General features: G+C 44.3%; 1 protein-coding gene across 1 annotated transcript; it reads right to left on the bottom strand.

The window, feature by feature from the left end:
• Nucleotides 1–262: 262 nt before the first annotated feature.
• Nucleotides 263–25,851, bottom strand: LOC118559225 (NACHT, LRR and PYD domains-containing protein 3-like; the record flags this gene model as incomplete). Its single annotated transcript, XM_036129898.1, has 7 exons — nucleotides 25,709–25,851; nucleotides 23,791–25,576; nucleotides 18,220–18,405; nucleotides 8,242–8,415; nucleotides 5,699–5,716; nucleotides 433–596; nucleotides 263–379 (listed from the first exon to the last, which is right to left on the bottom strand). Coding segments are annotated over exons 1-7 (2,458 nt in total), but the record flags the coding sequence as incomplete, so codon positions are not given.
• Between the last annotated feature and the right edge of the window lie 46 nt (nucleotides 25,852–25,897).

Below are 25,897 nucleotides of genomic sequence, written 5' to 3'. Positions count from 1 at the left end.
ATCAATCGCAAAGGCCTGCAACGCTGCATCACTAAAGCCAACCGCTGCAGCTGCACCACCAGCGTCCTGAACGGATGTAGAGAGGGCGACATGAGGTGCGCCAGGGAGTTGCCAGACGTCCCGCACGCGCTCCTGCATTGTATGCCTACACAGAGGTCATCTGTAACCCGGCATTGAGTCCGTGGGCACCTGACCTCAGGACGCAGGGCCTCATCTGGTGACACAAATCAGTGAAGCAACAGCTGGTCAACTGCTGGCATACGGTCCAGGCCGGCTTTCACCGACTCGTGCATGGCAGCCAACACTCGACCGTCTGAGGAGAGCCGTTGATAACGCTCTCGGGTCCCGCCAGCAAGCGTGCAACTCCTAAGGTACTCCTCTGATGGAGGTACAGAAAATGGAGTAGGGCCCGTCCGCGCCTGAAAAAGGCACTCCCGGAGTCGGACACCTCTCCTTGCGGGAGTTCTAGCTGCAGCTGCTTCAGGGCCATGGACATGACATCCCGCATGGAACTGTCACTGGCCTCCCCAACTGCACTCCGGGATGAAAACGACCCATTGTCAGAGGCTTGAGAGGACCCTGCCTCCTCCTCATCTCTGAAATGAGAAGCAGAGGCAGCCAGAGATATGACGTCCTCCTCCGCAACTAGTTCAGGCATGGGTGGGGAGGAGAGCCCAGCCACTGGAAGAGGAGGTATCAGACGATGTGTCTGCAGCAAGGACTTCATCCCTGCCAACTCCGCCGCTGACAACTGTTCCACCCTTGTGGCCAGCCCTGGTCAATTTGGCCCGTCTCCTCCGAGGAGGGGGTGCTGAGACCGCAGACCCACCACGGCGCTTAGAACGCCTGGGGGGATCCACCTGTCCAGAGGGCGGAAGGTCAGAACCCTCCTGGGGGCACAACTGTGCCAACCGGCCACCCCCTCACTGCATGTGGCATAAAACTGCAATTCATGCAGGGTTTCTCGGACAACGCCTCCACAAGGTGCTCATGTCCAGGCAGGTAGGGCACAGGTCGTGGCCATCCTCTGCCTGGAGGGCAGCCCCACAATCCCTGCAGCTATGGAAGCCATCCATGTCTAAGGTCGGCAAGGCTCAACCCAATTAAATGAAAATGCGCTAAATCGGGAGAGGGTGCGCGAACGCAGCCGTCACCAGTTATGGCAGAGCCAAGAAATAGGCTGCAAACACAAGGAGGCTGATATTGGGAGTTGGGTGGCGAACACGCTACCGTCACCAGGTATAAAACCAATGAATCAAAGGCGCTAACAACGTTAGCCGTACTTCGCACTTGAGTAAATCAACTTATTAGTCACACTGGGAGGGGGCGAACACGCTACCGTCACCAGGTATAAACTGGTAAACCAAAAGGAGCTAACAACGTTAGTCGTTTTTTGACCTCGGTAAATTAACTTATTAGTCGCACTGGGAGAGGGGCGGACACGCTGCCGTCACCAGATATAAACTGGTAAACCGAAATGGGCTAACAACATTAGCCGTACTTCACACTTGAATAAATCAATTTATTAGTCACACTGGGAGAGGGGGCGAACACGCTACCGTCACCAGGTATAAAACCAAAAAATCAAAGGCGCTAACAACGTTAGCCGTCTTTTACACTTCAGTAAATTAACTAGTCGCACTGGGAGAGGGGGCGAACACGCTGCCGTCACCAGGTATAAACTGGTAAACCGAAATGGGCTAACAACATTAGCCGTACACAACTTCAGTAAATGATGTTGGGCGTACTGGGAGAGGGAGCGAACACGCTACCGTCACCGGTATAAACTGATAAACCAAAGAACTAACAACGTTAGTCATCTTTAGACCTCGGTAAATTAACTTATTAGTCACACTGGGAGAGGGGGCGAACACGCTGCCGTCACCAGGTATAAACTGGTAAACCGAAATAGGCTAACAACATTAGCCGTACACAATCAACAGCCCCAGCTGTAGGTAACAGGGTAACGAAAAGCCGTGAGCTGGGAGAGGGGGCGCGAACGCTACCGTCACCAACAAACAGCTTACTTACCTTCCAAAGAACTTCCACAATCACCCGTTGCAGCCCTGGGAGGGCGGAGGAAAAACCGCAACTCCGCGCGTTGGGGCGTCACACAACGGGGAAGTTAGCGAACCGCTTGCGAGAAGAAAAAAGGAACAGAGCCAAGGATGACAGCAGGCTATATAGCCTCCGAGTGGTCATCCGGCGTCACAGGTGTGACTCTGTTGGTATAATTACTCGAACTGCGCATGCCCGAAGGGAACATTCAGTGCTTTCAGCACCGCCTCTGGCGGTCAGGAGGGATGAAATAGAACTGCTAATGTGGCTCCATAGAAAGCTGAGGCTGCTCAGCAGCGCCACCTGCTGGTCTCCCATCCTGATGGAGACAGAATGAAGGCTGGAAACCAGAGGAAACATCCAGAGAACAAATGTTTCAGAACAAAAATGAACAGAGAAATGTTCTTCTAAGGTTCCCACGTTTCCATCAGATGAATGTCTCTAAAGCTGCTCTGACTGAACCACACTGACAGTCCAGCTTTTCATTTCCACTCAGGGATTTTTAATGGGAATCAAGTGAGACACCACCTGCTGATCTTTGGTTCTAATGGATGTTTTAAAGCTTGAAACTGAACCAAAGGATCCAGATAACTTGTTAAACTTCTGCTTTTAAACTCAGTTCTGGATAAATCTAGTAATCCCTGTTTGATGCATGAATCATTTTAATAATTCCTCATTTTAACCCAACTTAACTTTAAAATTCAACACATCTAAAAATTATTTTCTATCTTTCTGCATGTCTGGTGGGATGCCAGATGTCGTCTTTCTCAGGTTATAAAGTTAGTTATGTAACAGGGAGACGATCTGAGGATCCAGGTTCCGTAGAACAGGTTCTGGTTCTGGTCCGTCTGAAATGTCCAGGAAACGAGAAAAAAAGGAAATGATTCATGTTTGAATTTCTGATGAAAAGAGAAAATCTCTTTTCCTTCTCCAACGTCCACAGTGGACTTCATGAGGAGCTGCAGGTGAAGGTTTTACCCCCACAGTCCCTAAACAGGATTAAAATCTATGTTCTGACCTCAGCAGAGCAGAGCTGCATGATGAGCCTCAGATCCAACAGAACCAGAACCGTTCTGCAGGAAGAACAGAGAAAATCCTCCAAAGAAGATCTAAAAGTCTCTGAGCTGCTGCAGAAAGTGTTTTCCATGCTCACCAAAGGAGAAGCTGGAGCAGATCAAACTTTATCTTTACTCACTTTTAGATTTTACCTTCAGAAAGGAGGAAATAAAAAGATTTGATGTAAAATCATGAAGAAACGCTTCATCCTCTGATTGAATAAACCATCATTTACCCACTGAGCTGTTTGCAGCAACAGATAAAAAGGACCAGAGCTGCTCAAACATTGCAGAAAACAAATGAAATATGCTAAAAAAACCTCCAGAAAACTGCATCACAATGAAGCAAACATGCAGCCTGAAAACTTTAGAGTTGAGCTTTATTTCAGATTTCTGGGTTACAGGCTGAAATGAAGCAGAGAGAAAAAAGATCAATTTGCAGTTTCATTCAGATTCAGATCAAAACTCCATGGAGGCACTAAATGCAGCTTAGTTTCATTTCATCCTCACAGAGACAAACAATAGACCAGTTATTGTTATTGTGTTGATGCGGGTTTTTCGCGCATGCGCGCCGGACTGGTTGGCAAAAGACGAACACAATGGCGCATGCAAACAGAGAAACTGACGAGTTCTCCACGTATTTTTCTTCTTTAGATATCGTATCACAAGATCGTTTTTAAGAGTAAGTTGTGGTTGATGGTATCAGATTGCCAGATCCACACAGCAAAAGCCTGAAGGGACGGAGCGAGTCTGTGAAAATGACTGGCAAAGTGTTCCGTACCGCGACATACAGCTGCCCTTATAAACACGGGCATCCAGTACACACGAGACAGCATGAAAGCCCCTGAAACCACTTGGACGTCTACAATTATTTATATCGGGGAAAAGGCTCCATCAACGCCCGCAACGCCATGAGGGATTAAGCGGTCAGAAAATGGATGGATGGATGGATGGATGTCACACGTTTGTGCAACCAGCACCAAAGCGGCGTCGGACACAGGCCGCGTACTCAGCAGTGAGGAAGACCCGCCTGGTAGGTTAAAAAAAACATGACTCACTACGGATTATTTTAGTGTTTTTGTCCTCATTAAAAATGGGTGGGGGGTGTCGGCGACGTTGCAGCGTAAACGCAAGAAGTACTAGCGCCCGTGAATGGGGGCGTAATGGCAGGCCGCTGTCTGGAGTAGCAGCCGCTTCTTCTCTCGGCCCGTGTAGCGATCGCCACCGTCCCCTCCGCCGCTATTTAAGTAGAACAATGATTAAGCAGAATTAAGTTGTATTTACCGGAGATGAAGTGTAGACTGCAAATTCTCTCGTAGTATGATGGCTCCCCCAGTCCATTGGAGTGTCTGCCTGCGCTCTTTTCAATTGAAAATATCCATTTCTTTCTTTCTTCGTCCTTCCTCCTTCGGTAAACGACAGAAACGTACATCCAAAATTTGGAATGCCTCTGTGTGCAACCGGGAGCACAACAAGTCATAGGCATTGTTTAAATTCCAAAAATAAACGAACTAAAAAGTACGCTCTAATCACCCGTTTCCTCATGTAGTAGACGAGAACAGTACTGTTTTGCCAACCCCCACCGTGACCCGGGATGTAGCGCTGGACGTCACGCGGGAACTACCCTATATCAGACAATAAATGACAGACATGATCCGATAAACAGGATCAACATCTCTAAGGTCAGAGTTCATCATCAGGATCCAGTCAGAGTCTCTTTAAACTGCTGCAGCTTCACCTCTGGATCATCAGAACAGCTCAGCTTCATCTCCTCCACTAAGATCATCAGGACTCCCACCTCCTGCAGAGAGAAGAAGGAGCAACAGAGGAGATCAGTGAGTGTTTCAACCTCTGGAAGCTGAACATGAACATCTGTTTCCTGAAACATCAGCTGACTAAGAAACATGGAGGCTGTCCCTGAACACATCTGGATGAAACTAGTGAGAGAAGGACACATGTCCAGACCACATGGTGACTAAATGTAATGATGGGCTGTGAAATCAGTGATTTGCAGGCTGCAGTCAGACTGATCTCAGAGCTGTGACTAAGATGAAACTGATCAGCTGTTTGCTGCTGAAACGAGAGAACAAAGAGTCTGAGATCAGATCTGATGCTCCACAGCTTGATGAATGAGGACCACTGTCTCTACACATGGTGGAAGGCTGTGTCAGCTGGAATCCAGCTGCATTTCCTGGAGACATGAACACAACAACAACAGTCATCTTCACATGGACACACAAGAACACAACAAGGCTGCTGGCTCCTCTGATTGGCTCATTGTTGTCTTTGTGTCCAATCAGGAAGCCTGTCACCATTCTCCTCCCACTGAGCTGCAGCTTTACTGGAAACACTGGATCTTTGCTTTGGTACCAACTTGGTTCAGAACAGTTTCTGCTGACAGCAGCTGGACTCACTCCAACCATCTACTTACAGACGTTTCAGTTTTGTAGTCTGGACTCTTTACAAGATCCTCAAGCTGCTGAACATCTGACCACTCCAGGTTGTTGTAGCTCAGGTCCAGTTCTGTCAGATGGGACGGGTTGGACTTCAGCGCCGATACCAGATGATCACAGCTGATCTCTGACAAACTGCAGCCTATCAATCTGAATAAAGAATGAAATATGTGAGCTGAAGCCACCAGGATGCAGGTTCTAACAGTCCAACAGAACCAGTTAAAGAACTCTCATTAATATTAATGACAACAAGCTGCTGCTTAAATAAAGACCTGCCGACTTCAGCTCTTCAACAATCAACAATATCAGAACTTTCAACAGTTAAAACTTGTTTAGCAGTTTTTACAGTCCTGGCTCTCATTTAGAAACTTTGTGTGGAATCCGTACTAAAAGTGAACGCCAAGAAAAAGAAAATGGAGTATGGTAAAAATATTCAGATGAATCAAACCATGCTCAGGCACAGCAGCAGTCATTTTCCTTTCTAGATCCCAGCTGTAGCGATACATTTGGTACCAGGTTCTGGCTCAGGTTCTGCCCTCTACATGCCCAGATTCAAGCAGAAACGGTCGATGCAAAGCCCCTCATGAATGTTAATGTGTAGAAAATGTGTCAGCTGATAATTTTTTCATCATGGTGACGTGGCAGCCACGGAGAAAAAGCAAAGAAACGTTGGGAAAATTCCCCAGAGAGGCGTTTATTAAATGTGGAAATCAGAGCTAAAAGCTCAGATGTTGTCCACATTAAAACAAGTTGTTAATAAGCTGTTAAAATAAGTTGTTAAAGAGTAAACCACGCTGTGCTCCGTGTTGAAATTCCCCTGTGGCGGTGGGTTCAGATCCACATTCAGAGGAGAGAGGTTCCCCCACCATTATTAACCCCCCCCCCCCCAAAAAAAAACAAAAGGTGAGCACTGCCTGGGTGTGAGCAGAAAGCCTTCTTCTCTGCTCTCTGGGGGTTGGAGAGCTGCCTTTCAGCTCCTCACAGGGAGGTGGAGCAACTTTCCCCTGTGGGGAACAGCACAATGCATGCTGGGAGTCAGAAGCAGGATATTGGCCAGTCCTCATTATTGGCCAGGAAATCTTTGATCCCTGAAAGCGCGTTTCCTCAATTCTCCATCTGCATGGTCTTCCAGCAGTGCCAATGCATCCAGCCAGCAGCATTACGCACGAGTGTGTTTGACTGTTTGCAGCAATTAAAGTGATTGCTGCTCACCTGGTCACAATAATCTGTGGAACACGTCACCCTGGTGATGATTGGAGAGAGGAATGTGAAGGTAGAAAACCCAGAGAAGATGTTAGCAGACTTTGATTTAAGATTTGAGATGGCTTATGGGCATTTAGATTTATCTGAAATGTCCCAGATGGATTTAAGAGTCACCAGCAGCAGAATGAATAATACTGAGGTTTTAATGCTTCTGATCAAGATGATCTCTGATTAAAGTCTGATATGGAGTGAAAGTGAACGTCTGAGAGGAATCCTCATGCAGATTGGCTGTAATTCAGCACTTCACCATCTGCGTCTCCAGTTTCCCCGTCTCCAAAATGAGCGTACGCCTGGGTCAGAGCTGGCATGAGGACCACACATTTTCCGCTAAGTTCATTTTTAGAGATCCTAACTTCTGGTGGAAAGTGGCGTACGCACATTTCAGCTCCATTTAATGTCAGCAAGCTTTCTAATGACAGACCTGCTGACTTCAGCTCTTCACCTCTGTCAGCTCCACCAGCAGCTCCATCAATACAAACCCAGCTTCTGCAGCCAAATTATTCAAGTTTCACAGAAAACAAACAAGTCAGCAGCAACTGTGGAGGAACTATGAACAAATGGAGATTAATGCAGATAAATGAACTATTTTAATGATTCCACAGCCATAAAAACATGATGTCATAGAGAATATTTCATGTAAACTGACTTTAGGAGCTGAAGCTCCCAGAAGCAGAACCTGGTACTGTGACATGTTGTGTCTGAGTGTTTTAGTCAGTAAAATCCTTGCAGAGCTTCTAAAAGTGCTGAAGCATCAATCAGGGATTATAGATTTGTTCCTGTCAGACAGATTCCAGGAGCTGAAATTCACTTTTCTAAACTGGCTTGAATCCCCTCTGAACCGCTTCACATGAGGGGCATTTATACACACTGGGGGTCCCAATGCTGTCCGCTTCTGACCTGAGATCAGGGCTCAGACTCAGTTACACAGAGAGACAACATTAAAAACTGGCTCCAAGTCCAGGAACAAACTCAGCAAAGATTTATTACAATACAAGATCTGAACTTTGTTTTTCAAAGTTACATCAACTTATTCAATTATTTTAACATCATCATGTAGAAAATGGAGAAAAACTGACCTGATGAAGGTTTAAAGAGATTAAAAACCTTCAAATAAATGAAACATCAGTATTTTATTTCCCCTCTCTTCCTCTTCCTCAGTTCTGGATAAAAGCTGCAACTCTAAACTGAAATTCAGCTAATTGTTTCATGTTTTCTGCTGATTATTGAATAAATTCTGACAGGAAGTTAGAAAAAGAAAGAAACTTTAAGTGGAGCAAAGCAGTGAAGAAGAAAGCAGACTTTACCATGAAGATCCTCAGTGTGGATCAGTAGAATATCAGCCAGATGTCTGCAGTTTAGTGTCAACACAACTTTCACATCACAGATATCAGAACTAAAACATGGAGTCTGACCTCAGTGTCTGTAGTTTGCAGAGGGGAGTCTGGAGGAAACCACAGAGCTCCTTCACTCCACAATCTTTCAGGTCGTTTCCACTCAGGTCCAGTTTTGTCAGATGGGATGGGTTGGACTTCAGCGCCGATACCAGATGATCACGGCTGATCTCTGACAAACTGCATTTATACAATCTGAATAAAGAATCAAAGATGTGAGCTGAAGCCACTAGGATGCAGGTTAAAACTGAAACATGAACAAATAAATGATAAAATGTAGAAAATGAATGTCCCTGAATGTAAAAGTCCCAGAAACATGATAAACTGATGTCTGATATTTGATCCAGTAGAACTGATTTAAAGAGTTAAAGCCAGCAGAACCAGAACATGTTATCATGACGTGTGAAGGTCCAGATCAAGGTGTGGTTCTCAGTAGTGGCGGCTGGTGATAAAGATGTTCTGGGTTTAGGGTTGGGGCGGCACTAGAGCTTGGAGATTAGCAGCCAACAACAAACTACTTGAACATAAATCCATCCATGATCACTTGCTGCTGCTGGATATTTAAGTTTGATGGCTCTGGCGTCTGTTTAAAATGCTGCTGTGTTCTAGTCTGGCTGAGGGTTCTGCTAGAACAGTGGTTCTCAGAGCCACAATGTTCTAAACATGGATCATTTAAGAGTTTCAGCTCACATTGATCTGGATTCATCTTCAAGCTAAAGCAGCAGCCTGCATGGAGGCTTTTCTCTAAGGAAACATGGCGTCTTGTTAAAGTTCTGCTCCTTCAGTCCCTGATCACTGAACATTGGTCCCATGTTCTGCTGCTGGGCTCACATGTTCTCCATCATCCTGGCTCAGTTGTTCTCAGTGGGTCTCTGTGTGTCTGCTGGCTCATTGTGAGAACTAAAACCTACCATGAGGAGACTTTCTCCACCTGCGGCCCTCAGCTGTGGATCAGCCTTCCTGAAGACCTGAGGGCAGCTCAGAGCTTTGGACTAAATAATAATCATCTGCATTTTTCACCACATCTTTGGAAACCAATGAAATGTGTCCTCTGCATTTAACCCGTCCCTCAGGGAGCAATGGGCTGCCACTGGGTGGCGCCCCGGAGCATTCTGGCTCTAAGGGTCTTGCTCAGGGACCCAGGGCAGGAGCCTGTGGGATTTGAACCAGCAAACTTGCAGTGCAAACGTGGACTACAGCTCTATGCATGGTATTAGGTTGTAGCACTAAACACTGAACACTGGAATAATGAGGCACAGACTAAATCACCATTTGACACAAGTTATAAAGTGTTAACAGTACCCCCCCCCTTTATTTAGGAAAATAAAACGGTGAATACAAAAAAATGTACTTTAGGACCTTTAAATAAGTAAGTAACAATCACTTCTCTGCATACAACAGCAAAATAAAAACCCTCAGGGTGTCAATCTGAGATCCCAGTTCTATAATATTTGCTTAAATGTTTATTAATTAAAGCTAAAGGCGGTAAAAGCCAAGCTAACCCTACGTTGCAGGCCTGTTTCTATGCTTGTGAACATGGAGACCAAACTCAGTGGTGGCTTCACTCAAAGAGCAAATAATAAACTAAAAAGGAACCTTGGTCCAGATGAATAATAATGCTAACAGAAACGCTCTGCTCTGTGACTACTGTGAGGGACAGAGCCAACCAGACCCCATGGACTCCTTTCCTGGCCTGATCCTGGATCCTGGTTTCCTGGAGCAAAGTGGACCTCTGCTCTCCAGCCTGGACCCACAGAAGATGGTTTAATCCACTATGGACCAGAAAACTGTTTATGGAGTTTGTTCTAAAGTAAAGACTCAAAGACACCTCAAGAACCGCGCAGTCTGTCTATGGACTGATAGACTTGCTGGTAGAGCACCCCAGTGGAGGACTTTATACAAGCCTCCAATTAAAAAGAGAACTGGTGATCTCCAATGGAGGATTTTACATGGTGCCATCACCACAAACTCATTTTTATTAGTTATTCATCGGGGTGTTTTAAACGAGTGTCCTTTCTGCAGTCTGTCTGAAAATGTTTTTCATGTTTTTTATGGACTGCACCAGACTAAAGACCGTTTTTAGCCTTTTAACAAATGTTTTTAGTCTTTTTGTCACAGTTTTTACTACTTCTTTTTTTATTGAAGGAGTGTGCCAAAATAAAAGTAATAAGCCAAAGGCCAGACTTTTGAACTTTTTAATCAGTGAGGCAAAGATGGCTATTTATTTGTCCCGCAGAGACAGACTGCAGGGAGGACCTCACCTTGATGCTGTGGCTCTGTGAAAGTGAAACGTTAAAGCCAGGATTAGGCTGGAGTTTCACTTCCACAGAGCCACGCAGAACATGGAGGATTTTATGCAGTTGTGGGGTTTTAACAAGATTTTATGTGAAGTGTCTGAGGGAGGAGAACTTAAGTTTAACAAGTTCCTGATTTAAGTATTTTATATAAATGATACTTGTTTTTAACTAAGTTGGTTAATTGTTTGAACTTTTTGTTAAAAGTCAAAAGTCTTCTTCTTTTGTTTTTGTTTTTTATTGGCAGATGGCAACCAACTTAAGGCCCAGTACACATACATTAGCTTCAATCTTCTTAAGCTTAAAGGAAGCTCACCAGTTTAACCTGTAAAGCAGCTAAAGGAGATGATCTGAAAGCTCCACAACATATTGGTAACCCTTGTGTTTGTTCACTATCAAGTTTTCTCCAATGACTGTCAGCAGCTGCCATATATGCTATACACCCATTATCCAAGGAAGATCTCATGAGAGGCTGATAAACTGCCAACAGCACTTCTTGAAGCTCCCCATTCCTGTCCAGAAAGACATCTCAACAAATTATTCACTTTTTACATTTATTTTGAATTAATTCTATCTGCTGTTTCCAGGTTTACTTTTCATCAAAGATGACCCCTAAAAACCTCACTTTATTCACCTGTTCAAGCTTCTGATTATAAAGATTTAAATTAACTTCCTTATGTCTTCTATAAAAACAAAACGACGTGGGCTACATTGATAACTGGAGAACTTTCTGGGGAAAACCTGGTCTGATCCGGAGAGACGGCATCCATCCTACTTTGGATGGTGCAGCTCTTCTTTCTAGAAATCTGGCCGGATTTATTAGTCCTCCTAAATGCTGACAACCCAGGGTCCAGACCAGGAAGCAGAGCCGTAGTTTAACACACCTCTCTGCAGCTTCTGTACTGTTACCCATCCATTATCCTATTGAGACGGTGTCTTTCCCACGGCCAAAACTTAACAGATCAAAAACTTATCTAAAAGGAACAAATCATAAAAACCTAATAAAAATCAATACGGTTCACCTTGAACCTAAAAATAAAACAATTAAATGTGGTCTATTAAATATAAGGTCTCTCCCTCCAAAGACTTTGTTAGTTAACGAATTGATTTCTGATAAACAGATTGATTTGTTTTGTCTCACAGAAACCTGGCTACAAGAGGACTACGTTAGTATAAATGAGTCAACTCCCTCCAATTATTCAAATTTCCACATTCCTAGATCTGTGGGAAGAGGAGGAGGAGTGGCAACTATCTTTCAGTCTGATTTATTAATTAGTCCCAGGCCAATTGATAACTACAGTTCTTTTGAACATTTAACCCTCAGTTTCCCTCATCCAAGCTGCAAAGCAATAAAACCTCTTCTGTTTGTTGTTTTGTATCGTCCACCAGGCCCTTACACTCAGTTTTTGGATGAGTTGTCAGATTTCTTATCTGATTTGGTGTTAAATACTGATAAGGCTATTATAGTGGGTGATTTTAACATCCATGTTGACACAGAATGTGATAACCTTAGTGTAGCCTTTAAAACTATCCTAGATTCAATTGGTTTTGCTCAAAATGTGCATGAACCGACGCACTCTCGGCTCCATACTTTAGACCTTGTTCTGACATATGGCATTGATTGTGAAGAATTAACAGTATTTCCTCACAACCCTGTCCTATCTGATCATTTTTTAATAACATTTGAGTTTAATCTAACTGAGTTCTCCACCCCCAAAAGAGGGTTCCATTATAGTAGATCTTTATCGGATAATGCTGTATCAAAACTTAAAGAGTCTGTCCCCTTTTTAATATCCTCCGTATTGCAGACATGCCCTGTAGATGGCAGCAATGTTGTTTCTTCCAATTCACAAATAGATGTCTTTGTAAACGGTATGACTTCGTCATTGCGTTCTGCATTAGACAATGTAGCTCCCTTGAAAAAGAAGGTGATTATTCACAGGAAGCTGGCTCCTTGGTTTAATTCAGAGCTGCGTTCCTTGAAGCACAATGTTAGGAAATTGGAGAGAAAATGGCGCTCTACACACCAAGAGGAATCCTACTTAATCTGGAAGAACAGTCTATTGTTGTATAACAAGACCCTTCGCAGAGTTAGAGCAGCATATTTTTCATCATTAATTGAGGAGAATAAGAATAATCCTAGATTTCTCTTCAGTACAGTTGCCAAACTTACCCAGAGCCACAGCTCTGTTGATCCATCCATTCCCTTAGCTCTTAGCAGTAATGATTTTATGGGATTCTTCATAAATAAAATTGATTCCATTAAAAATAAAATAATTGGCATCCTCCCAAACATGATTACCTCATCCTCAGTAAGTGAGGCAGCATTGGAGGAATCCTTAGAACCTGCGCAGTGTCTGAACTGTTTAAAAGCAGTAGAGCTTTCTGAGCTATCTAAAATTTTAGCTTCATCTAAACCTTCTACCTGTATGTTAGACCCAATCCCAACCAAGTTGTTTAAGGAGGTATTCCCTCTGATCAGTGGTCCTATTTTAGACATGATTAATGTATCCTTGGTAAATGGATATGTACCACAGGCTTTTAAAGTAGCTGTTATTAAACCTTTACTTAAGAAACCATCTCTTGATCAAGATGAGTTAGTAAATTACAGACCTATATCTAATCTTCTTTTCTTATCTAAAATTCTTGAGAGAGTAGTTGCTAATCAACTATGTGAACATTTACAAAGTAATGACCTACTTGAGGAGTTTCAGTCAGGCTTCAGAGCTCATCATAGCACTGAAACAGCTCTGGTGAAGGTCACTAATGATATTCTCATGGCCTCAGATAATGGACTTGTGTCTATACTTGTCCTGTTAGATCTCAGTGCTGCATTTGATACAGTTGATCACAATATTCTCCTACAAAGACTTGAGCATACTGTAGGGATTAAGGGAAAAGCATTAGGCTGGTTTAAATCTTATCTGTCGGACAGATTCCAGTTTGTTCATGTTAATAATAAATCTTCCTCAAACTCTAGGGTCACTTGTGGAGTACCACAGGGTTCAGTCCTTGGACCAATTCTATTTACTATATATATGCTTCCGATTGGCAAAATTATCAGACAGCATGGGATTAATTTCCACTGTTATGCTGATGACACTCAGCTATATTTATCCATAAATCCTGATGAATCCAATCAGTTACTTCGACTGCAGTCATGTCTTGATGACATCAAAAGCTGGATGACTTTAAATTTCCTGCATTTAAATTCTGACAAGACAGAAGTTGTAATCTTTGGGCCAGAGTCTTCAAAAAATAAAGTTCTTAATCAATCCCTTAATCTGGATGGCATTAACTTGGCCTCTGGTAATAAAGTTAAAAATCTTGGTGTTGTTTTCGACCAAGACATGTCATTTAAATCCCATATTAAACAGGTTTCCAGAGTTTCCTTTTTTCACCTCCGGAATATCGCCAAAATTAGAAACATTCTGTCCAGGAGTGATGCTGAAAAACTAGTCCATGCATTTGTTACTTCAAGGCTGGACTATTGTAATTCTTTACTATCAGGAAGTCCACAAAATGCAGTTCGAAGTCTTCAGCTGATTCAAAATGCTGCGGCAAGAGTTCTGATGAAAATCAACAAGAGGGTTCATATTTCTCCAATTTTAGCTTCCCTTCATTGGCTTCCTGTTAAATCAAGAATAGAATTTAAAATTCTCCTTCTAACGTATAAAGCCCTTAATAATCAAGCTCCATCATATATCAGAGCTCTGATTACCCCGTATGTTCCTAACAGAGTACTTCGCTCTCAGACTGCAGGTCTGCTGGTGGTTCCTAGAGTCTCTAAAAGTAGAATGGGAGGCAGATCCTTTAGCTATCAGGCTCCTCTCCTGTGGAACCAACTCCCAGTTTTGGTCCGTGAGGCAGACACCCTATCTATTTTTAAGACTAATGTTAAAACTTTCCTTTTTGACAAAGCTTATAGTTAGAGTGGCTCATACCCTGAGCTATCTCTATAGTTGTGCTGTGATAGGCCTAGGCTGCTGGAGGACATCAGGGTCTAATTTTCTCACTCTACTGATTTCTACTGTTCTTCAGTCTACTGTTCTCCAGTTTTGCATTGTATTACATTGAAATGACTGTCGTCATTTCAGCTTTTAACTTTTTGCTCTCTCTCTTTTTCTTCATAGTAGGTACACCTGGTCTGGCGTTCTGTTAACTGTGACATCATCCGGAGAAGACGGCTCACCCGCTACTACCATCTAATGTAGAACAGATTACTAGATCAATGTGTGCTTCTGTGCTTGTTTGTCTGTCTTGTTGTGTCTCTGTTCTGTCTTCTGTAACCCCAGTCGGTCGAGGCAGATGACCGTTCATACTGAGCCCGGTTCTGCCGGAGGTTTTTCCTTCCCGTTAATGGGTGGTTTTTCTTCCCACTGTCGCTTCATGCTTGCTCAGTATGAGGGATTGCAGCAAAGCCATGTACAATGCAGATGACTCTCCCTGTGGCTCTACGGTTCCCCAGGAGTGACTGCTGCTTGTCGGGACTTTGATGCAATCAACTGGTTTCCTTATATAGGACGTTTTTGACCAATCTGTATAATCTGACCCAATCTGTATAATATGATTGAACTTGACTTTGTAAAGTGCCTTGAGATGACATGTTTCATGATTTGGCGCTATATAAATAAAATTTAATTGAATTGAATTGAAATAACTTGGGACTTTGCAGCTGACATTCTAAATCCACATTTATTTACCAACCTTCCACTTTCAAAATGGCCTCCTGCATCTTTTTCTGCAAATATATCAGATTCTGACCCTCACCCACAGAGCCCCATCATCTGCAAATAAAGATTACCTTATACTACCATCTATCTCATCAGAAATGTCATTTATCACAATATTAAAAAGAATTGGGCTACACACACTGCCTTGTGGGCTACCATTCTCAACAATATATCTAGTAGAGTAATCAGCCCCAACTCTAACTTCTATTTCTCTACCAAATAGAAAATCTAAAACCCAGTTAGAAATTTGACCACTTATGCCAAGTTTTTCTAATTTAATCAATAATCCCTCTTTCCATAATATCTCATACACATTTTCTATGTCAAAGAACACAGCTATCACTATTTCTTTGTTTCTTTGAGCTTTCCTTACTTCTGACTCCAGGCACAGAACCGCATCCATCGTACTTCTCCCTTTATGAAAACTACTTTGAAAAGGACAGAATAAATGTTTACTTTCTAGAAAAGATGATATTCTGTTACAATTCTCTCCATTGTTTTCCCTAATTGAGATGTCAGAGCTATAGGCCTATAGTTTGAAGGCTCTGCTGTATTTTTACCTGCTTCAACACAGGAATTATAACTGACTGTTTCCATGCTGCAGGAATAATCCCCATCTCCCACACCAGATTAAACAGTTTTAAAATAACAGTCAGAGATCTATCATTTAAATGTTTAAGCATTATATAACAAACTCCATCTGGAGAGCAGATTGGTGCGTTTCCAGCACAGCAGCCGTCTGGCCACCTTCAGCAGCTGAGCTGAGCCACGCCCCCTTTATGCCGCTGCTGTGAGCCATTGTCGGTGTGGATCAGAAGCTGCTGGTCCCGCAGCAGAGGAGCAAAATGCTGAGTCAGCTTCAGCACCTTTATGTGGAGAGACATGTGGTCTGGCCACTTCTCTGCCACTACCTGGGACAGACACGTTCCTCCCAGCCTGACAGCATCTGTGAACACCGGGAACTCCCTCTGACACAGTGGGGGGGGGGGGGGGGGGGGGGGGGGGTTTCCCCAGTGGGCCAGGTGGGCTCCACTGACGGAGGGACTGCAGTCATCCTCTACCTCTTCTGGCCACAGGGTCTCTGCGCAGGCGGGTGAAGCATCTCTGCAGGCAGGCGCCTCATATGAAGCAGAGCCAGCGGAAGCAGCAGGTGGGCCGCTGACGTCATCCCCAGCAGCCGCATGACGGACAGAGCTGTCACTGTGTGGAGGTGTGACCCGGCGGAGCAGCGCTGACAGCGTCTGCTCTGGGCTCTCATGGTGGCCCAGTTTAGCTCCAGCCCAGAGAAACTAGCAGCTGGGACGGAGAACAGAACCTTTTAGCACTTTATGGAGAACCCAGTTCTGTCAGCTGTGGAGCCAGAGCTCTGGTCTGCACCGCCGCTTTCTCTCTGGACCGAGCCAGCAAGAGCAGGTGGTCCACATAAAAGAGGATTCTCATCCCTGCAGAGCGCAGCGGCATCTGGAGAACGTGCGTGGAACCAGAGAGGAACGCAACGGCAGGCGGTTGTAGTGACAGGGAATCCCCTGGAAGGAGAAGCGCAGATACTTCCTGTTTGTGGATGATGGAACATGGAAGTAGTCCTTCAGATCTATGGAGGAGAACCAGTGGTTCTGGTGAACGTTCTCCAGCAGCTGTCTGATTGTCAGCATGTGGAACCGTCTCTTTGTGATCAGAACCAGGAGGAGGAGAGAAGGACAGAGGAGGAGGAAAGGAGGAGAGAAGGAGGAGAGGAGGAGAGGAGGAGAGAAGGAGGAGAGAATGAAAAGATAAGGCGGAGAGGAGGATAGGGGAAGAAGGAAAGGAGGAGGAGAGATAGAGAGAGAAGGGGGAGAGGAGGAGAGGATGAGGAGGAATGGAGAGAGAAGGAGGAGAAGAGGAGGAGGAAAGGAGAGAGAAGGAGGAGGAGAAGAGGAGGAGGAAATGAGAGGAGGAGGAGAGAAGGAGGAGTGGAGACTAATAGAAATGATGATTCTTCAGTTTTTCTTTGGTTTCCTTCTTGGTGCTCAAACTTGTTGGCTTGTTGCTGAACGGTACCGCTGAGTCCAGAGAGCGTCTGCTGCAGTAGAGCTTTTTACTTTTCAATATTGTGCTGTAGTTTTAATAGCCACACTGCTGGGTCCTGGTTCTGTCTGATTGAGCTGTCAGACTGAAGAGGACGGTTCCTCTCTGAGCCGCACCAACAGAACAGCAGCTTCAGGACAAAGCTGAGCTGCTGGAACCTGCTGGTGCCGTCCATCCAACCATTTTCCAACAGGCTTATCCCTGCTGGGGTCCTGAGGGCTGCTGGTGTCTATCTGCAGCTGTCAGTGGCTGAGAGGCGGGGTTCACCTGGACAGGTAAGCAGCCTATCACAGGACAACACAGAGACAGACAGGACAACCAAACATTCACAAACACACACTCACACCTAAGGAGAATTTAGAGAGGCCAGTTAAGCTAACAGTCATGTTTTAGGACTGTGGGAGGAAGCCGGAGTACCCAGAGAGAACCCACGCATGCACAGGGAGAACATGCAACCTGCTGGTGCCGTCGCTTTGATTTAGTTTAAATTTTCTCTCTTTGTTCTTCTCAAACATTCATTTTTTAGATAATGCTATTGTATTATTTTTATTTTACTTGTTTATGTGTATGAATGTAATCCTGGCACTACTCTGGAGGAACAAAAATTAATGTTTCATGTAAAGATGTGACAAAGAAATGAAAAATAAAGCTAAATGATCTGATCTGGTTATCTAAATCTTTCCCAAATCAAATTAAAACTTCTCCATCAATAATTCACATCATTTGACTTATTTTCCTAATTTTTGTTCTTAAGTCCAAAACATTTTAAGTGTTAAATGTTCAAGACTGAAAATATCAAAGAAGAAAATAAATAATTGACAAGGCAAAACATTTGGACAGCAGGTTGTCTGTAAAGAAAAATTATTAATTAAAATAAGTTTTAAAGTAGCAGTGAAGATAAAACCAACCTCAGCTTCTTTACTTTACAAAATGGAGTCTCCAGGATCTCACAGAGACGCTTCATCTCAGAGTCTCCAAAGGTTCTCTCTACATCACTGATCTGATCTATTTCCAGGTCAGTCAGGGAGGGGTTGGACTTCAGAGCTGAAGCCACAACTTCACATTCTGTCTTTGAGAGACTACCGCCCACTAGTCTGTGATGAGAGAAAGAATCAGATCAGTTGTTGTTAAATCAGTTTAATAAACACTGATAAACAGACTAAAAGATGATGACTAAACAGTAATGTCATCATCAGATGAACATCTGTTCTTCACATCAATGTCCTGTTTGATATATTAAAGAGTTATTTTTGTTCTTTGACTATGTATTTTGGGAAAAACTGGTTAGTTTTAAACTAAGAGCAACATACATGCTCGTGCCTGTTATGTTGCTCACATAAAACTAAGAACCACATGTGTTATTGTGCTATAACTTGTTTTAACTTGTGGTGGGAACCTATGACAATGTGTTGTGGGAAAGACTGATTCTGTATTCTTATTTTGTTTGATTTGTTGTATGCAATATTATTTTGCTTCGCACACTGCTGAGGTGCTGGGAACGGTTGATGTTTTGGGAAACATGCTTAGGGAGGCAGGGCAGCTGTGGAGTGAGATGGCCACTCTCGCTCCACATCTGACTCTTTGTTTACAAGTATATAAAGAGGTGACTGCCCTCAGCCCGGGGAGTCTGCCGTGAGTTCGTGTGTGGAATACCGGCATTGTGAACGCTGATCTTAACCTAGGACTGAGGGCTCCCAGTTCGTGTCAATGGTAAGAGCTGATTCTGAGAATCTGTTGAGCGTCACGTTTGTTTGAAAGCTTGTTGCTTTAATGCTTGCTACTTTGCGTGTGTGAAGAGCTAATTGTTTTGATGTGCTGTATTCTGTGGGGAATAATAATAAATGTGTGCCTTATATTCTAACAGAAACAGTGTTTGAGTCCTTATTTGTGTTTGCCGATCTCTCCCGATCCTGAAATAAACATTTCATAATACACTGTTTGACCCACACAGAGAATCTCTTCAGTCTCTTCAGGTCTTGGTTCTACTGCAGAGCTGCTGTGTCTCTGCTTTGGTTAAAAGCTTCATTTAACCACAAAGATGAAGAAAGATCATCTAGAGTAAAACCACAGAACTAACTAAATCTATCAGCAGCAGCGGTAGCAGCAACTGCTGCTGCTGCTGCTACCGCTGCTGAGGGTGGCTTTACTTTTGCTCTGTTTCTGTTTGCTGCTACTTGATAAAATCACTGTTTCCTTTTAATTAGTAACTCAGTAATCGGGTTTTATTTCCTGAGTTACAACCTTCAGTCAATCAGTCTAATGGTGAACATGATTAAATAGTCAATCATGGTTGATGATGAAAGCCAACTCCACAAAATCATCCAGTAGCTCTTAGACAGCAGCTAAAGCATCTCAGCTGAAGTCTGTAGCCTGGTGTCTGTAGACAGGATCAAATAGACCCCTTGCAACCACGTGACTCCGTTACCCAGAACCCCTTGCGTGGCGGCCATAATGGTTGGCACGCCATTTGACGAAATGACGAGTTCTCCAGGTATTTTTCTTCTTTAGATAACGTATCACAAGATCGTTTTAAGAGTAAGTTGATGGTTGATGGTATCAGATTGCCAGACAGCGGCGGCTACAGCAGCAACAGCGGCGGCTCTCCGGCCAGTGTAACGATCGCCACCTCCCCTCCGCCCGTGTAGCGATCTGTGTAGCGGCTGCTGTAGCGATCGCTACACGGGCTGCTGTAGCGATCGCTACGCAGCCGCCGCTGTCTGCTGCTTCAGACAGCGGCGGCTGCTGTAGCGCTACACTGGCCGGAGAAGCCGCTGTTGCTGCTGTAGCCGCCGCTGTCTGGAGCAGCACCCGCTTCCTACTGCTCCAGACAGCCGGCTCTCCGGCCAGTGTAACGATCGCCATCTCCCCTCCGCCCGTGTAGCGATCGCTACAGCTGTGTAGTGGCAGCTGTGTAGTGGCTGCTTTAGCGATCGCTACACGGGCCGCTTCTCCGGCCCGTGTAGCGATCGCCACCTCCCCTCCGCCGCTATTTAAGTAGAACAATGACTAGAGCAGAATTAAGTTGTATTTACTGGAGATGAAGTGTAGACTGCAAATTCTCTCGTAGTATGATGGCTCCCCCAGTCCATTGGGAGTGTCTGCCTGCGCTCTTTTCATTGAAAATATCAATTTCTTTCTTCCTCCTTCCTCCTTCGGTAAACGACAGAAACGTACATCCAACGATTTGGAATGCCTCTCTGTGCAACCGGGAGCACAAGTCGTAGGCATTGCTTAGATTCCAAAAATAAATGAACTAAAAGTACGCTCTAAATCACCCGTTTTGTCATGTAGTAGATGGGCTGTCAGGCTAGCGTGCCCACCAAGATGGAGGCGCGCACCCCCGATCACGTGACTGTGACGTCAGATGCAAGGGGTCTATACGCTCTAAATGAACGCTTTCTGAGCTCCGTTAACTCCACTTAGTCTGGGGGGGTTGATGTGTCACCTTGTGCTTGAATGCAGGTGCACATAATTACCTTACATGTAATTTAGGTGCCCACTTTTAAGGCTCATTTTAAGGGACTTGTAACTGAAGGGGCTTCAGCTCAGACCGCCATTCCTCCTCTTCCCTCTAAAGGAGTCCTTTACACTCTTTATTGATGCATTTTTCCTCACTGTTTATTTATGACACGCAGCGCACAAATGGGGGGAAATCCTCCCACCTCAATAATTCCTCACCGCTATCATTAAGTATAAATTATGCTGGTGCCAGACGTTACCAAATAGTGTTTTTGTTCTACAGTCACTTAATAACCAGTGAGACGCAGAGCTTGAAAAGCTGCAGCGTTCACTTGACCTCTGTGAGCAACATGGCCTCTGGTAATAAAGTAAAAAATCTTGGTGTTATTTTTGACCAAGACATGTCATTTAAATCCCATATTAAACAGGTTTCCAGAGTTTCCTTTTTTCACCTCCGGAATATCGCCAAAATTAGAAACATTCTGTCCAGGAGTGATGCTGAAAAACTGGTCCATGCATTTGTTACTTCAAGGCTGGACTATTGTAATTCTTTACTATCAGGAAGTCCACAAAATGCAGTTCAAAGCCTTAAGCTGATCCAAAATGCTGCAGCAAGAGTTCTGATGAAAATCAACAAGAGGGATCATATTTCTCCAATTTTAGCTTCCCTTCATTGGCTTCCTGTTAAATCAAGAATAGAATTTAAAATTCTTCTTCTAACGTATAAAGCCCTTAATAATCAAACTCCATCATATATCAGAGCTCTGATTACCCTGTATGTTCCTAACAGAGCACTTCGCTCTCAGACCGCAGGTCTGCTGGTGGTTCCTAGAGTCTCTAAAAGTAGAATGGGAGGCAGATCCTTTAGCTATCAGGCTCCTCTCCTGTGGAACCAACTCCCAGTTTTGGTCCATGAGGCAGACACCCTGTCTACTTTTAAGACTAGGCTTAAAACTTTTCTTTTTAACAAAAATTTTAACTAGTGGCTCATGTTACTCTCAGCTACCTTTATAGTTTTACTGCTATAGGCTTAGGCGACCGGAGGATATCAGGATCTAATTTTCTCACTCTATTGAGTTCTACTGTTCTTCAATTATGCATTATGTGTTGTCATTTCTGCTTTAACTTTCTGTTCTCTCTCTTTTATCTTCATAGTAGGTACACCTGGTCTGGCGTTCTGTTAACTGTGAACTACGGAGAACAGCTAGAACTACGGAGACAGCGAGAACTATGGAGACAACGAGAACTATGGAGACGGCGAGAACTATGGAGATGGCGAGAACTATGGAGACAACGAGAACTATGGAGACAGCGAGAACTATGGAGACAGCGAGAACTACGGAGACAGCGAGAACTATGGAGACAGCGAGAACTATGGAGACAGCGAGAACTATGGCGACAGCGAGAACTATGGAGACAGCTAGAACTATGGCGACAGCTAGAACTATGGAGACAACGAGAACTATGGAGACAGCGAGAACTATGGCGACAGCGAGAACTATGGAGACAGCGAGAACTATGGAGACAGCTAGAACTACAGCGACAGCTTTTCAGGCAGTGGAAGGATGTCGAACAAAACGCAGTAATTTGCCAAACATGCCGTGACACCATTGCCACAAAAGGTAGCAGTAGCACAAATTTGTTCTACCTAAAACGTCATCCAGTGCAAAATGAAGACTCTTGTAAACTCTGCGTGTCGACCCCCCCCCCCCCCCCCCCCCACACACACACACACACACACACACACACACCGAAGGGAAATTTAATTAAACCAGCCATAAAACTGATGAAACTGGTGTCTTCTTTTGCTAAATCCCATATGACAGAAAAAAAACGTTTGTTTAAAATTTCCCAGCTTCTAAAGAGCAACGGAAATATTTATGAGATGCTCTGAATATGTAGCTGCAACTGGTCAGTTGATTTTATAGTCGCTATACAAGCTTTTGTTTTTGGGATTGTCACATTTTTATGATACCTTTTATTTCAGGTTTATTTTGTGTCAGATTTTTCCTTGCTGTTCCTTTTGGCCGCTGGGATATTCTGTTTTTAAGGTCCAGTGTTGACCATGAAAGAGCTTTAATGTGACAATATTGTAATTTGTGAAAAGCTTCTATGTGCAGCTGTGGTGGGAAAAATGGCTAAAATAAAACATTTTAAATTAATTTTAATTTTGCAATCAATTTTTCAAACAAAAAAATTTGACTTGTTAGTATGAGATATACCAGTGCAACTTTAGGCACTATGTTATTCAAGGTTATTTGAACGTATCATGATAAATATTGTGATATATATCGTGTATCGTAATATTAGTATTTCTTTATATCGCCCACCCCTAGTTGAAGTGCAAATAAAGCCAAATGTCTCTTCTTGTGCGCTCACCTTTGTGGCTTTACACAGTGTGGGGGGGGGGGGGGGGGGGGCTTACTCAAAGGGTTAAAGATGTCAGTGACAGTCGTAGACACTGGGAGACAAACATAGTTGTGGACTGTTTCAGAGAACAATGAAAGCTAACCTATTACTTAGAGGTTAGGAACTGAACAGCAGACAAACCAAGGCTGTTCAACCATGCCGCTCATCTGGGCTGTTTTTCACACAATGTTTCTGATCTTCTCTGATTTATTTAGTTTTTACAAAAAAGTAATTTACGGCCCAGATTACCATCAGCAGTGGACCAGAAGTGGCCCACAGACCATCTGTTCAATAGCCCTGACCTAAAGAGTGATTTTCTAAAGAGGTGAATTATGGGTAACAGCCCAATGAGTGAAGAGCTGTTTAAAGTTTAAAATGTGTCTCTGGATGATTGTATCTTTCTAAAAGATCAAAATCTCTAAATACCAAAAGCTGCAGCAGAGCTGACCTGAATGAGCTGAAGATTTAGAAATCTGATGGTTGAAATAGTCCAAAGTATAAAGGAAGTAGTTAAAGGTCCAGAAATGTCCAGAACCGACTGAATAATGAAGAATAAACCGGACGGCAATAATGCTGAATCAGCATCAGTCAATGAAGACATCTGGACTCACCGAGCCTTTCTGCAGTTCCTCACAGCTGGAACCAGTCTCCGTCGTCCCCATTCTGATGTGTTGTACTTCTCCAGGTCCAACTCATCCAGAACCTCCTCTGACATCTGCAGCATGTAGGCCAGAGCTGAGCACTGGATCTCTGAGAGCTCCTCTGATCTGTTCTCTGATTTCAGGAACTGTTGGATCTCCTGATAAACTGAGAGGTCCTTCATCTCCATCAGACAGTGGAAGATGTTGATGGTTCTGTCAGGAGAGATTCCACCATAGTTCATCTCCTTCAGGTTGTTGATGACTCTCTGGATGGTTCCTGGACTGTTCTCTGTCTGACCCAGCAGGCCTCCTAAGAGTCTCTGGTTGGACTCCACAGAGAGGCCATGAAGGAAGCGAGCAAAGAGGTCCAGGTGGCCATTTTCACTTCTGAGGGATTTATTCATGATTCTCTTCAGGAAGTCATCCACAGATGTTTCACTGTATTTATCTCCCAGGAAGTTTTTCACCACCTGCGTGTTCCTGCTGGTGAAGCAGTGGAACATGTAGACTGCAGCCAGAAACTCCTGAATGCTCAGATGAACAAAGCAGTAGACTGCTTTCTGGAAGATCACGCTCTCTCTCTTGAAGATCTCTGTACAAACTCCTGAGTACACCGAGACCTCTGTGACATCCAGACCACACTGCTGCAGGTCTTCTTGGTAGAACATGATGTTTCCTTTTTCCAGATGTTCCAACGCCAGCCTCCCCAGCTTCAGGAGAACTTTCCTGTCAGCCTCCATCAGCTCCTGTGGACTCCTCCCATGTCCTCCATGGTACTTGTTCTTCTTCCTCCTGGTCTGGACCAGCAGGAAGTGAGAGTACATGTCAGTCATGGTCTTGGGCAGCTCTCTTCTCTGCTCTGTGGTCAACATGTTCTCCAGAACCGTAGCAGTGATCCAGCAGAAGACTGGGATGCCACACATGATGTGGAGGCTCCTGGAGGTCTTGATGTGGGAGATGATTCTGCTGGACAGCTCTTCATCACTGAACCTCCTCCTGAAGTACTCCTCCTTCTGGGCGTCGCTGAAGCCTCGTACCTCTGTTACCCTGGCAACACATGAAGGAGGGATCTGATTGGCCGCTGCAGGTCTGGAGGTGATCCAGACCAGAGCCGAGGGAAGCAGGTTCCCCTTGATGAGGCTTGTCAGCAGAACGTCGACTGATGACTTCTGTGTGACGTCAGAGACCAGCGGACTGTGCTTAAAGTCCAGAGAAAGTCTGCTTTCATCCAGGCCGTCAAAGATGAACAGAAGTTTGTGGCGAGCCAGCTGCTCTGCTGGGAGCTTCTGGAGGGTTGGATGGAAAACATGGAGCAGCGTGAGAAGACTGTGCTGCTGACCTCTGATCAGGTTCAGCTCCCTGAACGACAGCAGAACCACCACACGGACATCTTGGTTCTCCAAGCCCTCGGCCCAGTCCAGAGTGAACTTCTGCACTGAGAAGGTTTTTCCAACACCAGCGACGCCGTTGGTCAGAACCACTCTGATAGTTCCATGTTGGCCAGGTGAGGCTTTAAAGATGTCGTGGCACCTGATTGGAGAGTCATGGATGTTCTGGATCCTGGAAGCTCTCTCCAGCTGCTTCACCTCATGTTGGGTATTAACCTCTTCACTCTGTCCCTCTGTGATGTAGAGATCAGTGTAGATCCTGTTGAGGAGGGTTCTACTTCCTGGTTCATCACTTCCTTCAGTCACACGTTCACATCTCCTCCTCAGACTGATCTTATGTTCCTCTAGAACCTCCTGCAGACCAACATCTGCTGGAACAGAGAAGAAGAGACAACTGAAGGAAAAACCTGATTTAGTGATGAAGTTGGAGCAGAAACATCTGGAACATCAGGAGGTGTCATCATTAGAAGGTCTCTTAGTTCACATGATGTGATGCTAACCAATGGGATCCATCCTTAGAAGCAGAACCTTGTTAGATGGTCAGACAGCAGAGTTGTGCCTCTGCTTTGTGGCCAGTATCTGTTCACTGTCAGGATCTGATTCACAAAGCAGATCAGATGAAGAAATGCTGACAGAAACATGCAGCAGCTTTCAGCAACATCAACTCTTTAGCATCAGGTCACCATTGT

This window comes from Fundulus heteroclitus, unplaced genomic scaffold (assembly GCF_011125445.2).
Source record: "Fundulus heteroclitus isolate FHET01 unplaced genomic scaffold, MU-UCD_Fhet_4.1 scaffold_248, whole genome shotgun sequence".
Classification (NCBI taxonomy): Eukaryota; Metazoa; Chordata; class Actinopteri; order Cyprinodontiformes; family Fundulidae; genus Fundulus; species Fundulus heteroclitus.
The sequence above is the reverse complement of the archived record's forward strand: the minus strand, read 5'-3'. Positions and strand labels throughout refer to the sequence as shown.